The sequence below is a fragment of the Puntigrus tetrazona genome, chromosome 11, assembly GCF_018831695.1.
Source record: "Puntigrus tetrazona isolate hp1 chromosome 11, ASM1883169v1, whole genome shotgun sequence".
NCBI lineage: Eukaryota > Metazoa > Chordata > Actinopteri > Cypriniformes > Cyprinidae > Puntigrus > Puntigrus tetrazona.
The window spans coordinates 6,860,924-6,878,106 of record NC_056709.1 but is presented as its reverse complement, the minus strand read 5'-3'; the positions used below and the strand labels follow the sequence as shown (position 1 = coordinate 6,878,106).

The following is a 17,183-nucleotide window of genomic DNA, read 5'->3' as shown; positions in this document are numbered from 1 at the left end:
GTAATGAAATATAAAAATATGGCAATATGTGTAATAAAATATACATGTTATGAAAAAAAAACACTTTTATGAGTATATGAGATAAATTTGAAAAATATAAATTAATTAAATGGTATTAGAAATATTTTGGTCTCAAATTATATTGTTTACCTTGATTTTTATTATCTTTCATCCCAAGGTTCCTCTAATGAAACTTTAAACTATTTGAATCAATTGAATTTGCAAAATTAAAAACTCCGATGATGCCTCTAAACTCAGCCTAAATAAATGAATAAAAACTATAAATCTTCATTTTTTAATATACAAATGTGTCATTAAAAAGCAAGTGTGTAAAACGGATCTAAGACCAGGTAAAAACCGTATAGACGCTAGTTCTTTGTCTTTTGATGGGTCGGTCGTCTTTTGAACAGGAACGTTTCCTGTCGCTGTTCTTCTTCTGTGTCAATTTAAACTCACTTTTGTCTTCACTTCCTTCTCCCCTCATTATGTGCAGTCTTTCATCTCATCAGCTTCTCTCTTTTTCCTCTTTTTTGTCTTCAGAACCCTGACATTGTGCTGGTCCACTACCTGAACGTGCCCGCTATAGAGGATTGTGGGAAACCATGCGGGCCCATCCTGTGCTCCATCAACACAGATAAGAAAGAGTGGGCCAAATGGACCAAGGAAGAACTCATCGGGCAGCTCAAACCCATGTGTGAGTGTCTACAAACACTGCAGAATATGCCTGATATAGAAAAGATATTCAGTGGGATCAAGTTAAGCAAGTTAGTTGAGACCATTAGTTCAGAGAATATTCATTTGTATCTACAAGTGACCCCAAAAGTATTTGGACACTAAACTCACACCATTGCATCTTGTTTTGATATTTTGTGTCCAGTGCAGTGTTGAACAGATGTTGAAAGTCATTCATTTTGTGGAAGAATTAACATTTTAAACATCCGTTAATTCACTAAATGTATGATTAGCTCAGATAATGCATTATATGTATATTCACAATTAAAGACTTTCATTTTAGCTTTATTTAAAATAGATAATAATAATTATAATTCACTATAAATATGGGCTTCATAGAAAGCGTTACCAAAATATTTAATATATTTAGTAAAGCTTTGAGGACAGGCTGTGTTTATGTACTGTATTATGAATCCAATGGAAATCATTAAGAATCAGTGTTTTTTTTTTGTTTTTGTTTGTTTGTTTTTTAGTCATTTTAGTTTAAATTTTAAAATGTTAGTTTTTTGTTTAAATAAAATTATGCAGCAATATATATAATATTATATTGTTTAATAAAGTATTTCTATTACATTTTTTTATGAACATATATGAATAATATTAAACATATCATATTACACAAATGTTTTATATGCAAAATAATTTTTTACCTAGATCTTAAAAATCTAAATAATCCTGTTTACGTATTTATTTGTTTATTTATTTATTTTATTTAACATATAAAAAGTTCACAGTTATTTCAGAGAAGATTAATCATTATCAATGGTCACAAAAAATATCTGGACACTCAAAATAAATCTGAATGCCATTGCAATAGATAATACGATATAAAAACATGCCACTTGTTTTCCTATTTTCTAATGCAGTGTCATTCATTAAAGTCTCAAAAATCCCTATTCTCTGGTCACCTGCGCTTTTTAACTTTACAAAAGCAGCTGACCGTGTTTTACGCCGTCAGTGTTCACACATTGACACTCGCTGTACATTCACAGCAGTTATTTTCTTGTAATATTAGAGTGACTTTTAAATCTGAACACACATCAATGAGTCATTAACTTCATGATGGGGTAGCGCAGGACTGAAAGGGCAGGAGAACGCTTCTCACATCATCATCATCTCTTTGAATGACCTTCTGTGAGTGGAGCTCAGTGACGGTGCAGGACTGCCACCTTCTGCTGACCGCAGGAAATCACAGGGAAATCTGTTTTGCAGGTGTCTGATAGCTCTCACCAGTCATGTATTTTGAATGACACAGGGCTGATGTGGCCCATTTACGTACTGGGGCATAAAAGGGGCATCCTGGTTAGATGTGTGCGGTTCAGGGCAAAAATATCGTAAAATGCCAGCAAAGCAAACGAACAACGCGACTGAATCTTTCAAAATTAAAAGAAAAATGGAAAATACAAAAATATGTTTTTTTTAAAAAAACAAATATAAACCCAATTGTACTAAAATAAAACTGATTCTCAAGCATTTTAATCAGATTCATAATGCAGTACACAGATTTATTTTGATAGATTTCTTCAGAGAAGACCTTGATCAATTAAATCTACTTTTTGTTGTTTTTTATGTATTTATTTACAAAATGAGGGCAAAATGTGCTTTATTTAAAAAAAAAATAAAAATAAATTTTTAATTTTAATATTGGTGTGTGTGTGTGTTATGCAGGATATATATATATATATATAAAAGCAGCTGTGTAATGCAGCTTTCTCACTGAGACAAACTGATTTGTATTGACTAAAATCATGAAGTTCTTCTCTGAGTGTCTCTAATTGGATCGTGTCAGATGACTGCGATGTTTATTTCTGGACTGAAAGATGAAAAACGATGCTCTCAGTAGATGAAGTTCCACGGTTCCGTGCTGTGTTTTCTATTAACATCAGGAGCAAACAAGACTGTCGCTCTGCTCAGATAGATCTGTGATGTTTTCATCTCATTACACCAGCGCTCAGAACCTCCTCACTGAAACACCCTGCATGCAAGGGAGTAAAAAGATGTTTTACTAGCTCGCGCATATAACATTATAAGCTGTAATACCTCATAATGCCCAACAGATGTCAGTGTTGCGCTGTTTTGCTTCATCAGACCACACCGTTGCATTGTTAGAGTGTTTGAGTGATCTGAAACAGCACCTGTTTATCTCCAGTCACCTGAGTTACGGCTCATATAGACGCAAATGCATTTTCGATGCACTTTGGAAATGTTTCAAGTTGAATTCAAGCTTTATGCTCTGTGGTCAGTATCTGCGACGCCGTCTATTACCAGCCAACATCATTTTGAATGGAAAAAATCCTTGCGTACAATAACGCACTTACAGTGAAAATCCATGGGCACTGCATATATGCTTCAAATACATTATACAGATGCACATGGAGTAGCGTGATAGAGTGATTACTTAATAACTTTTTAATCCTATCTGGACAAAGGTATATGATTTTGCAGAATTTAAATACTGCTTATCTTCAACGCTATTAAAATCAAAGTCAATAGATCTAAGCTAAGTTAAATTAAATATTAGGGATATATTAAATATTTTTAAATATTATATCAGGTATAATTGTAAAACCTGGCAATTTTTGCATGATACATAAAACTATTAAAGTTTCGCATAACCAGAATTTCATTATATATTACATATATTTTTATTATTGTTAATTAAATTTATCGCAAAACAAAAAATACCCGCAAAAGATTATTTAAAGCTATTTTAGTGTTAAATGAGAATGTATTAATTAGACATTACAAATTGTAGCTTTAGAAATATTTTCATTTGATTCAATTTAAAATTTATTACACAAAAACATTTAGGCTGCAGTGGTCTGACATGAACTAAACTAACATTAAACAGATAAAAGATTTATTTACATTTTTTCTACATTAAATGAGATTAATCTGCCAGCGCGTGGCGGTACATGTCTTTTTGAACTGTTGTATAAAAATAACATTTAAATGATGATATTCAGGTCAGAAACAGCAGTCTGATATTGCTCTCACTGCTCGTGTGATATCACTTATAATATAAACAATAATAACAACTCATACAGGGGCATTGTTTTCCCCCAATATCTTGAATTGTTGGACAATTCATGGAGTTGTTGCACTGCATCATTTTTGTCAACAGTCACTGTATGAAATGTAAGATGACGTACATGTAAATCGCTATTTTCAATCGTTATTTTTTCATAACGCGTTAAGCTGACAGCCCTAATTATTATACATTAGCGCTTCAAATGTTTTGCTTTTAAACCTTACAAAATGTTTTGCCACGTAGACATTAATTGCAAATGCATTACTAAACCAGCGTTTTTTGTGTAAAATGCGTTCACACTGATCAACAAAAACAGCTGAAAATGCTGTATTATGTTTGTCAGGCCAGTAGCTGACAATGTCACATTGTAAAAAAAAAAAAAAAAAAAAGCACTGTGAGTGCGTAATGCACATGACAATACTGCTTTTTTGTAGTTTACAAGAAGACCATAACAGTCATAGACATATACATGACAAAGATAACAGTATTCACTTATTTCTTTAGGTAAAAATGGGCCTATTTGTAATTTGTATGAGAATAGTCCAGCTATTTTTCAGCTTGATATTGAAAATTGGCGTGCTTATCATGTTGTTTTAGTGTGTTATCTTAATTATGAACGCACTGGTTTGTACAGTTGTACCGTTTGCTGCATGTTGTTATTGTCCTCGTTATTTAGCTATTAGCAACTAACGACCCGGAAGCCTCACCCATAGGCTTACGAAAATAAAAAACAGTTTTCAAAAGTTTGTTGTGCAAAGAAACTCATACTTTTAACTGAAAACGGTGTCGCGTAAACACCAGTAGTATTCAAAAGCACGTCACAGATGCTTTAACCCGGAACACTGTGAAGGAAAAAGGGATTGTGTCCGTGGTGAGTGAGTGGGCATTTAGGCCGTCTCTCCCCTGCAGTGTCAGTAGAGGGGTGCTGGAGAGGTGCTGGTCTGTGTGGCTGTCTGGCTGACGTCTGTGTCTCCTCTCTCCCGGCAGTTCATGGCATCAAGTGGACTTGCAGCAACGGGAATAGCAGCACTGGCTTCTCGGCAGAGCAGCTTGTGCAGCAAATTCTGGACAGCCACCAGACCAAGCCACCTCCCCGGACTCACAACTGCCTCTGCACGGGAAACCTGGGTAAGGGAACCAGACCCCAAGTGATGTCTCTGAAAAAGCTTTCTCCTGAGGAAAAAGACACGTGTAACAGAATTAAACAGTTCGGATAGGTCAGACTCCACTATGACCTCTCATCAAATTCCTCCGATGCCAAATGATCTCAGCTTCTGTCCACATTTGTTTTATAACAGTGTATAGTATGGCTGTTGATTCATTCTGTTCTCCTTCTATATTGTGTGGTTGTTAATGATAGACTGTAATATATTTCTATTTAATATAAATCTGACCTTTTGGATTTTTCATTATCTTTTTAAGTTCAGTATATATTATGGGCAGTAGATGGTACTATTGAGTCAAGTAAGAAGTCATTTGAACGCAAACCTTTCCACGATTCAAAAATTGTCAGACACTGGTTAATGCATTTACATTAAACAAAATGGATTATGAAACTAATTCATTTTCTGTGAAATCACACTGACAGATAACACTGTTGAGTCAAGTCAACACATTTTTTCCACCATATATTACAAATGGTTTCAGACAGTTTAATGGTCACTAACGTATTTTATCTGAATATCTTTTTAATCTACTGTAAGATGTATTTTAATTATGTAATCTTTTTCATACTTATGTATTTCTGTGCATTGTAAATAACACTTCTCAGAATATACACTGCTGTTATTAAGATTTGAAAAGTTTTTAATGTCTCTTATGCTCATCAAGATTATTTATTTGATCAAAAATAAAAGAGGAAAAAGATTGGAATACTGTAAAATAATATTGAAATTTCTAATGCTGGTATCCTATTTAGTATTCTTTATAGGATTGTTTATTTCCGTGATGCAACATATGCTGATTTATTATCAGTGCTGAAATGGTTGTGCTGCTTAATTTTTATTTTTTAATTTTTTGGAACTTGTGACACTTTTTTCTTTAATAGTTTGAACAGCATTTATTCAAAATAGAAATCTTTTTTTAACAATATAAGTTTTCACTATCATGTTTTGTCCATTTAACTTTTCCTTGCTGAATAAAAGTATTAATTTCTTGTTTTAAAAAGAAAAGAAAACAGAAAGAAAACAAATGACTGACCCCAATCGTTTAAATAGAATTGTGTATTGTAACACAGAATTTCTATATGTATAAACACTGCTCTTTTTAACTTTTTATTTATAAAAAAAAGGATCACAGGTCCAAAAAATATTAAGTTTTAACAGTGACTATGAAACAGCATAATAGAATGATTTCTTGAAGGATCATGTGACACCGAAGACTGGAGTAGGATAATGATGCTGTTCAGCTTTGTTTCCCAGGAAGAAATTATATTTGAAAGTATATTAAAATAGAAAACTGTCCATCTATACTGCAGTAATATTTAAAAGAATTAAAGTTTAGTTATGCATTTTTTGATAAAACAAATACAGCCTTGTTGAGCATAAGTAACGTTTTTAACAAACTTAAAAATCTTACTGATCCCAAACCTTTAAACGGTGGTGTACATAGTATGATATCAACATCGGAATGCATGGTTTAGCTATATGTGCCATGCCTCTTTTTAAGGTTACGTTAATATTATACCTTAACTGTATCCTTAACCTTAAATGTATCTGTTCTCTGTAGGTGCTGGGAGCAGCCTGCATCACAAATGCAACAGTGCCAAACACCGTATCATCTCCCCGAAAGTGGACCCCCGCACTGGAGGAGCTTACAGCAGCACCCACTCCGAGGTTCAGAACAACGATGTGTCGGAGGGAAAGACGGAGCACAGCCACGGCGGGGGCAAAAACGGCAGGGCAGGGGCAGACGGTGCCAGTGGGACGGGCGGCCGAGAGAAAAGGAACGGCAAAGTGCACAAGCCATCGCTGCTCCATCAGAACAGCATGGAGGTGTCCTCATCCAACCAGGTGGAAGTGCCAGACACCACCCAGAGCTCACCCGTCTCCATCAGCAGCGGGCTAAACTCAGACCCTGATATAGCCGACAGTCCCGTGGTGACAGGAATGGGCCACGTAGCCTCGGTAATGAGCAGCCTGTCTCAGTCCACCACTGTATTCATGTCAGAGGTCTCTGGAGACCCTGTCTATAGCATGTCTCCTACTGTAGACCCCAACGCTCACCTCTTGGGGCCCGACACAGCCTCGAGCAGTCTGGTTTTAGCAGTGACAGCCGACAGTCACAAATTTGCCTTTGCTGGAGCAGTTGGAGTAGGTTTAACAGATGCAGGATCCACCGACGGACTTGCTATGCTGTCCACAGCTGGTGTGCCTGAAGAACTGGTGCTGTCTAGTAACCTGGAATCTGGGAGTATCAAGCTGCCCGAGACTAATATGAACTTTGATCCTGACTGCTTCCTCAACAACCCCAAGCAAGGTCAGACTTATGGAGGGAATGGGATGAAAACCGAGGAGAGCAACGGGAGCAGCTGCAGTAATGGAGGGCTGAGGTGTTCCCCGCCGCTCAGTGACAACGGCTATGGCTTTAATACGGCTCTGGTGAAGAACATCAAAACGGAGGACACATCGTTTGAACAGCAGCTGGCCAAAGAGAGCGGTTATCAGGTTGGAGAAGTTGTGAGCGGGGCTGTCAGTATGCCTGGTTCCTCGAACGGCGGTTCGGGCCAGAATTCCCTGGCTTTGACTCCTACTGGTTCGCTGTTGCCATCTGGAGGTGGACTTAGTCCCAGCACCACCCTTGAGCAGATGGATTTCAGTGCGATCGATGCCAAACAAGACTACCCATCCAGCGTAATGTCAGCGGCTGGCTACGGCCAAGCGATTTCCGGCTCTCACCTGGCCCACCAGAGTCACTCCCCCAGTTTCTTCCTGCAAGGATCCCCACAGTCCCAAACCCAGAACAACTCCGGTTCCACCCAGAACTCACATGACTCCAATGCCTACATGGGCCTTGTCAAGACAGACTCGACAGGAACAAATGGACATCTCCACCACCATCATCACACCCACCCCAGCCAGCACACTGCCTCTAACTGCAACGGTGGCTCTCCAACTGAAAGAAATGGACCGGCCGGGTCACTCCAGCTTCTGCAGTACCAGAACCGATTTCCAACAGCGGGTCAGGAGCATGAGGAAGTGGCTGGTTTGGAACAGCCAATAGGAGCAGAACAGAGAGAAGGAGGTGTTCAGGAGAAGGACTCGGATGGTCTTATGAAACCAGGGGAGCACTTGCAGACTGGAGAAGGAGGAGAAGCCGAGGGTGTGGGAGGCGCAGAGCACTACCTCCAGCAATCAACGGAAGGTGGAGGAGTCGGGCCGGGACCAGGAGGAACGAGTGCAAGGGCGGAAAGTGGAAACCTGTGCAATGACGCTGAGGGAAGTGGAAGCACCAATCAACAGCTCCAGCCTCTCCTACAGGGAGCCGGTTTGGTGCAGGGGCTTTTTAGCACCGTGGGTGCCCACCAGAGCCTGAGCGGTGGGGGAACAAATGGAGGGGGCTCCATGGAGATTAACCTGGACCATTTTGATGTTTCCTTTGGGAATCAGTTCTCAGATCTCATTAATGACTTCATTTCAGTAGAGGGTGGAAGCGGAACGGCGGTAGTGGCGGGAGCCAACGCTCTCTACAGCCATCAGCTGATGACCCATTCAGGAACAGAGGGGCAGGTCTCCTCTGGAGCTGCTGCTCAGCAAGGTGCAGACGAAGTAGCTCACGGGGCAAGAGGGTATAATTCTGCAGACCTCTGTCTCCAGTCCTGTTGCAGCCCTCAGTCCTCGCAGGCTGGGGCAGTGGCAGGTGAGGCAGGGCAGCTGGCATATATGCAGGTGGCCGAGGCCGTGTCAGCAGCAGTGGCACATGGAAACATGGGAATGTTGCAGGCTACCGGAAGACTGTTTGTGGTGACAGACTATTCTCCAGAGTGGTCTTATCCTGAGGTGAGTCTGTGACACTTCTGCAGAGCTAAAACAAATTCGACTGCTATTGATGTCCGGATTTTGTTAAGTTAGATGTCTTTCTAGGTCAGCATATTTAGTTGACCCTGGAACAACATCTTAATCAAAATATTTAGCTTTCACCATATCCCTATACCTAAACCTAACCATAAAGGAGTAGCTCACCCAGAAACATAGTAAGTACATCAGTGAAACAATATGTGATCAGTAGATCAACTTCAGTTTTGTGACTCTTTTTTGGGTCAAAGGAAACAGAAATAACATAATTTACTCAACCATTCTTTGGTAAGTTACGTCTTTCGCTATTTTAGAGAGTATCACAATGCATACATGCAGTTTTACACAGAACATAAACAAGCTGATTACATCAAATATGCTAAAACGTGCGTATGCATTGTGATACTCTATAAAATGGCAGAAGACTTAACTTGGGGGAGAAGAATGATTGAGTACTGTAAATATTTGTTATTTGCAAAAAAAAAAAAAAAAAAAAACTGTAGCACCGCAAAACTGAAGTTGAGCCATTGATGTCACATGGACTGGTTTGCCAATTTATTTCAGTTGTGTTGCTTTCTAATGATGATCAGATGGCTCTCCTGTTTCATCAAAAATATCTTGTGTTCTGAAGATGAACTAAGATCTTACAGCTTTGGAACGACATCAGGGTGAGGAATTAATGACAGAATTTTCATTTTGGGGTGAATTATTCCTTTAACCATAAGTAATCCCTAAAATCAGAGATAATGATAGGTGAATAGGTGGTACAAGCACCAAACATTGATTGTAAGCATAATCTTCACATTAACTTTAAATTGGTACTTTAATCACAATGTTGTTCCAGGATAAACAAAGATGCTGATTTAGGAATAGGTTGTACTTGGTAAAAACAGGTTCTGCATGAGCTAGAAAAGCCAGCAGGGGGCAGCAGAGATAAAAACAACCGTCCGAATGTGGAGGGAAAACCTGCAGCATTTTGTGGAATGGATTTTAACTTTAAAAAGATTAATACTTAGTAATAACATAGGGTTAAATAAGGTGTAGTTTACTAAAATTCAGTCATCCTTCTGTCTGATAAATTCTATCCCCCTCAAGCTATTCCAAACCTGAGTTTCTTTTTATCCTTTGAGCAAAAATGAAGTTATTTTTAAAAATGCCGGTAGCCAAGCAGTTGATAGTATCGATTAACTTCTGTGAGGTTGGTTACATAAAAGGTTTTGTCTAGTCTTATGTTAGTCAGCTATTTTTTTAAGACTGCACATATATTTTTAATTCAGTTGTAGATGTCGTCTAAAAATGTAATCTAAAATGTAGTTTAGTCAAAGATTTATACAAAAATAAGATATTATTACCCTTTAGGTAAGTGCTGGTTGTTCAGACTTTTACTTAAGACTTACATCTTAGCATAGAGGCTAAATTTATGCAGTAAAGAAAAACAAATACTGTTTGGTTATATTTTTTCAGAATATATTCTTTTGTGTTCAACAGAAAAAAGAAACTCATAGAGGTTCGGACCATTTTGAGGTTCGGTAAATAACTGCAGAGTCTTCATTTATATGGGTGAACTGTCCCTTTAATTAAACAAAGGGAAGGAGACGTGAAGGAATTTGTGTTAATTCTGTGGAAACCTGTGGAATGAAAGCTTACAATTCACATGGGAATCAGCCACAAGCTGTTTAATGCAGGAATAGATTTGAGTCTTGTGAGGTCTGAATGCTAAGCTCAAGGTCTTCTCTACAACAAGTGACGTACGCATTTGTCCCAGAAGCCCCTGGGCCACATGAGACACATGCTCGGCCTGTTATTAACATGCCCATTGGCAAGGAAGCAGTCGGGACTAATATAGACCGAGGGATATTAGATCTCAACACAACAACACTTCAGCTCCCACAAACCCTGGATATTTTTTCTGTGACATTTTCTCTTGTTGGAAAAAGATCGCATAATAGATGCGCTTTAATTCGGTCTTTCTTGTAGTGTACTGACATTTCAAATAAATGCATATTTACAAAAATACATTGACAGTGTAAACACACAGTAAATGTAACCAGCCGATTTCGGGGGCGATAGCACAGTTTTAACAGTTTACAGCAAAGCACATTTCTATATAATGCTGGTATGTATTTCTCAGGGTGGTGTGAAGGTGCTGATCACCGGTCCGTGGCAGGAGGCCAGCAGTGAATATACCTGTCTGTTTGATCAGATAACCGTTCCGGCCTCCCTCATCCAGCCCGGGGTGTTACGCTGCTACTGCCCAGGTATTTCACTACAATGCACAATGTAGATACAGTCCATTTAAAGGGAATGGGTGATGCAGCTAACTTTACAGTATAATAAAATCATCAGATAAAGTTATAAATAATTAAAGACCAAAAGGGGCCGATGCATCAGTCGCTATGTCACACGGTCCCAATCCAATATCTTATTTTAGGGTCTTTTTCATGTTCGAAAACATAAATAAATACATAAATAAACAGGTAATATTTCAAACTTTGCGTGTTAAGTCTTTATGATGTAGTCCATGAATATATCATGCGGTCTTTGGTGAACGAACAAAGGACTGTTCTTTAACAGCTGTCATAGAGAACTCATTAAAATTCCACCGTTACATAACTAAATAAATAAATAACAGCAAATACTCTGAGCCATCACTCTTACCGTTGTAAATGGTTTGCTAACGTGTGGACTTTACGCTGTAAAGCCATTTCTATGCGCATTAAAAATGATTCATTTGTTTCTCCATTTCCTTTCATTCAAGCTCATGACACAGGCCTGGTGACCCTGCAGGTGGCAGCCAGCAGTCAAATCATCTCCAATTCTGTGGTGTTTGAGTATAAAGCCCGTGCCCTGCCTGCCCTGCCTTCTTCTCAACACGACTGGCTCTCACTGGACGGTACGTTTCAGATTTATCTCGCGTTACATGATATACTGCTGTTACACAGTTGCGTTTTTGGTTGTCATCATTTTGCATTTATTCATTTTTTGAGGAATACACTGTAAACAAACTTTGTATGTTTTATCCGAATTCATGTTTTTATGCATTTCCAATGCTTTATATTAAACTCTGAAAAAAACTCTGAATGGTTGACGGCTGACATATCTTAGTTTTTTTAAGAATTAAATGACTGGCAGGTGAATAATCAAAGACTTGGCTGCTGTTAACTTATTGGATTTGCATGCATTTGAATCAGCGTGGACCTGTAGCGTTTGTCTAGTTTAAAAGTAAAATAAAAACAACTCGCAGAGACCTTTTGGCCTGAATAAGTAACTGGGATGGTAGACTTTGTCGGGTATTTCAAAGATGAATGCCATCCGGTGGAAATGCGTTTGGATAAAAGAACACTTGTAAAGGCTTTAAAGGGCTTGTCTGTTCTTGCACTTATGGTGTGTTTTTGTGTTGCAACTGTTTATGGAATATATATCAGGTTATAAGGACTTGTGTGAACTTGTTCTGTGGTAAAAATATGGTTTGTTATTTATTTTCTGAGGATGAGTCTCAAGAGGAAATATCCAGGTCATATTTAGTAATAACATTTTTACACACACACACACACACACACACACACACATATATATATATATATATATATATATATATATATATATATATATATATATATATATATATATACTTCTCTGAGAGTGCTTGTAATTATCATTTATTCTCAAAGATAGCTCTCATTGGCTCGTACAGTACTGTGATACTGTGTCCAGTCCAGTTCCCTTTAAATAAAAATCAGTATTTAAATATAGAATTTTACAGTAAGTATAGTTTGACATTTACTTTATTTCACAACAGAAGCAATTTATCTAAATAATGTAAATGGATCATATAGGTTCTAAAAATAGACTTTGCCTGTTTTTCCACATTTCCTAAAGTGAAATTCAGCCCCGCATTAACAGTTTAGACTCTATTTGCATTAAGTATATTAGAGTTGCATATGGAAAAGCGCTGGAAAAGAGTGATCTGAGTTTATGAGATGAGATCTCATTCGTCTAATCGAGCTTCAGTTCTCCCAGCATGCTGTCTGCGTGCATCCAGCGCGTTATGTGCGTGGTGCTGAACGACACACCGCCTGGCCTGATTTGTCATAATGCAGAGAGGAGAAAAACAGTTTATCTGCAGCATTGCAGGTACTGAACCACAGGACAGAGGCTGAGAGGGGCAGGAGCAGTAAACCTAACTCCTGTTGACACAGATTTTTTCGCAAAACGCCCGTGTGAGCAACCATCACGTTGTTCCAAACGGTTATATGAATGATCGTAGCGGCTCCATTGTGTTTCGCTGCCACTCCCAAAAGAAAAACACGTCCACGTCCAACCACCACACGACTTCAGATTCGCGCGGTTTCAGTCGAAAGCGAAACAAAAACATCAAAAGCGAGAGAAAAAAGCTTCTGGTCCGGGAGCTGTCGTCAATCGCTAAGAAACAGAGGAACGTTTAAAAAAAAAAAAAGACACACACACATAAACAAAATACGCTAAAGCCGATCGCGGTTCGGAAACGAATGGTTGGTTCGCGTGGAGCGTTCGCATTGTAAACGATAGGGCGACGAGTAGATTTCTCTTTTTCTATCTTATCGACTGATTTGAAAAAGAAGGCTGTGATGCCTGCGAGTGTTTGGAGAGCCAGCCGATGGCGCACGACTGCGCGTAAAGCGGTGCGTAAAGCGCGTACCTGCGGCGGATGAAGCTCCGCGTCTCCATGAGCGAGCGGAGAAGATAAAGCATCGGCAGCAGGGATGGGGAGGGAACAGGAGGAGGTGTAGAGGAGGGGGACGAGGGGTCTTTATCTCTCTCCCTACACACTCCGCACTTACACTTTGTTCTATTGTTGTTGGCTCCGCTGCCAAGCGGCTCCTGCGGTTAGTTTGACGCTGGATGAAGAACATGTGTGAGTGACAGACAACAAGCTGGCTGATTCGGGTTAGTACGCGTAATTTGTATTTTTTTTCATACTGACATGAACTTGATCCACACGCACAGGCTATTTAAAGACGAATATAGGTTGTAGTTGTGCTCCAGGTGGCAGTGTCTTTGTTGTGTGTCCTGCAATATTCTTTCCCTTGTTTGTCTTGTTTGCAGAGATAGCGTTTTCTCTGACGGAAACATATTTCATTGCATTTCCTAGAGCTCACGGGTGAAGTGTGGAAAATATTGATATGTAGGCTCAACATGGAAGTTTCCTTAAATGTTTGGTTGTAGAATTGTGATGTTGTGCAGGTTATAACCAGGTCAGAATGCACGCAGAGGCTTGTAAACTTTTAGCGACCGGTGTTCTCAGAGACCTCCAGATCTTCTAAAGCATGTGGTTACAATGAGTCAGTCAGGTGTAGTGCGTCTGTCTTCAGCACCACAGGCAGTGGACAGCGACAGTGATGCTGAGAGGATCAGACTGTTGTCCTTCTTCTGTTAAGCGCTCCAGAGGGAGAGGACGAATATACTGTGCCATGAAGTTGACCCTTTTTCTAGAATTGTAATAATGAGATACAGTGTTGTTTTGCTGGCAGACCTATTAGAATTGTTTTCCAACCTGTTGACAACTTTTGTCATTTGCCTTTTAATTCAGTCTTTTCACAGTTTTATTATTATTATTATTATGAACTACACTAATTCCTAATCTCTGTGTTTGTCAAATTACAATCTGCAATCCTTGCCACATATTACTGAAATCACATCACAGAAGTCAAAAGGATTTCAGCCCAAATCGAGTAACTTCTGTATTCTTGTTTTGCTGTCCTGCCTACATGCCCTTACAAGGAAACTTCTAACTAGGTCACCATAATCAACCCTAAATCTGCAGTTCAAAGTTCCTTGTTCTGCTTTGATGAGATTTCCTGTGGAATTCTAGGAATTGCGGTCAGGGCTTGAGTCCTCTAATGGAGCGCCCACACAGATGTGTCTCATCCATGCTGTTTTTGCTCTCGATTGAGATTAAACTGTTTTTTGTTTGTATGTTTACTCTCCAGCTAAATCTGAGCACGCACTGTGTTGCACTCGCTTTTAGTTTCTTGTGCTATTAGAGGACACAACTCTTTTTCTGGAGATTCTGTGTTTTTTCCTTTGTTTGCATTCTCTTGCATTCTGTGTTTTTTTTTTTTTTCATTTAGTTTTATCGTCAGTAATATGTTTACCTATTTAAATGAAACAATCAAAATTCTTTCTTTATGTTGGTATACTGTCCCACTGTTTTTGCAGTATACTAAGTAAATCTGTTTGAAGCCTATTGTTGTCCAGACATATATGCATGATATCTCAAGAAAGTCAAAAATAAAGAAAGAAAAACAATCACACGTAAACAAGAGTGCCTTTGTTTCCAGTGGCTTTCCTTTCCGGCTTTGTGCTGGAAGAAGTTGTTTTTTTGTCAGAGTTATAATCTGAGGCAGTACATGTTTAATAAATCTTGGATTCAAATGGCCAATGTTGAATTGTTTTTAATCAGAAGGTTAGACAAGGAAATGCTGGTCCTATGACTGATATTATTATCATGGCATCCTCGCCTCCCTCCAATTCTGTTCAAAACAAGCACCTGTTCCAGGGTCATGATCTACCAGATCTACCAATGTCCACAGCATTAGGAGCTGTTATCCCAGCTTTGAGTCCATGCTGAGCTAAATCCCCTTAAGACAAAATCATTGCACGTTATCAGCTAAATCCTGTCGAAAGGGACATTTGTGCGATTTTGTTTTTTTTCCATTTCTGTTCGATGCATTTGTGGTGGGCTTAAACAGGATATTAGTCTGTTATAGATTTAAAGCAAATCCTGTGGAAATGCCCAGCAGAGCATGAGCTCTTTTAAACCCTAAAAATAAAAATGTAAGACTCAATATGCTTCGTAAGCTCAGATAGTCGCAAATATTGGATATGCTCACGGGAACAAAATTATATAGCAATCATCCAGAATTTAATAATCAAAACAATGCATAAACACTCTACCCATCTTGTTTTCTCCACACACTTGACTTTCTATTTTATTTAGGATGCATTGATTATTTAATAGCATGTAAGTGTCATTAATCAGCAGCTAGTAATTGGAAATTTATTTAAGAGCGATGGCAGCTGTGTTTCATCAAATGATTGAAAAGTGTCACAACACTTTAAAGATGTTTTAAGAATTGCTGTGCAGTCTCATCTTTACAAGATATGCTTTGACACCAGTTTTCGAGAAGATGAGAAATTGCACTGTTGCAAATCACATTTTGCACCTTTACTTAAATGTGCAAAACAACACTGTCAGCAAGTGTAGTTTAATGTACAATAATCATTCCTTGCCATATGGATGCGTTGTCAAATGCTTGTTTAATTTCTGATGACTGTAAAGCCCGTAGTCTCTTTATTACCAATCTCAGGCACAATAAACCGCAACAGATCTTCAACAAGTGAGTGATTTTGAGCCCCTGTTGCGCTTGTAGCTGTAAAGTGGTGCAGAAGCCCCCACTCTCAAGAGCATGATGCAACTGTGATGAAATAGAGAAACCGGCTTGGGCTCTCTGCATTAGGATATTACCATGAGATACTCAAACATCCAGCGAATAGAGAGTTTAGTCCTCTCACTCAAGGCTTGTGCTCAACCACATGAGGTCCGCTTGACCAGGAGAGCTACCCAGGGCCAAAGGAGCAGCACCAAAGCTGATGTAACATCTACTGAAAAACGGTAACACACATTGGCACAGACTGTTTAGTGGGGGTTTTTCTAGACACCATTGGGCTAGTTTATGCATGTTTTGTCTTCATTGTGTTGGTGTCTGTGTTGGGGAAGGTTGTTGGGTGCTTGGAAAAAGTCAGATTTATGCATTTTCTGTACTTTTAAAAGATAGCCTTGTATGCATTTACGACTTTCTGAAGAATCCGGCTTTTTGAAGTGCATATTAAAAGTTGAAGTTAACTGTTGGAACTGTACGATGTTTGCTTTTTGCATGTATTTGTTTGTTGTGACATGTCTTAGGGAGCTGATTTTTGTTTTGGAATTCAAGGAAATTGGGCCAATTTTTGACATTGAAATGACTGGGAAAATGGTCAGATTACCTTGAATTCACCTTATGTATTCATCTCAATACAGCAAATGCAAATAGCGTCGCCTCATCCGTTTTCTCTAAACATATTCTCCAAGGCTGCGTTAATAAACATGAGTTAGGTCTGTCTGTTTTGAAATGCTGCCCCTCAACAGTTTCAGGTTTGACACAAAGCTCTCAAGCGTTCTGTTGCCTGGCTGGTCTGCTGGCATCTGATTGGTCGTCTCCAGGCTGCTGGAGGTGTAGTAGAGCGTTGATTATGTCACAGCCCCGTTGTAGAGCAATTTGGTCCCTCCTCCCCTTTCCCCTCCCCCCCAGCCTACATGAGAGTACGTGTGCCGCATTCTGAGTGGAGGGAGCGAGAGAGAGAGAGAAAGAGAGAGAAAGACAGCCAGC

General features: G+C 39.0%; 1 protein-coding gene across 9 annotated transcripts in view; it reads left to right on the top strand.

Annotated features, from left to right (window-relative positions):
* camta1b (calmodulin binding transcription activator 1b) overlaps positions 1–17,183 on the top strand; it is a 272,140-nt gene that overhangs the window by 243,022 nt on the left and 11,935 nt on the right. For 8 of the 9 annotated variants that reach the window (XM_043252306.1, XM_043252301.1, XM_043252300.1 and 5 more), the window contains 5 exons: positions 541–694; positions 4,751–4,891; positions 6,491–8,760; positions 10,907–11,033; positions 11,534–11,668. In XM_043252306.1, coding sequence (XP_043108241.1) covers positions 541–694; positions 4,751–4,891; positions 6,491–8,760; positions 10,907–11,033; positions 11,534–11,668 — 2,827 coding nt within the window. The remainder of the gene's footprint in view (positions 1–540; positions 695–4,750; positions 4,892–6,490; positions 8,761–10,906; positions 11,034–11,533; positions 11,669–17,183) is intronic. The other variant, XM_043252305.1, reaches the window with a different exon arrangement.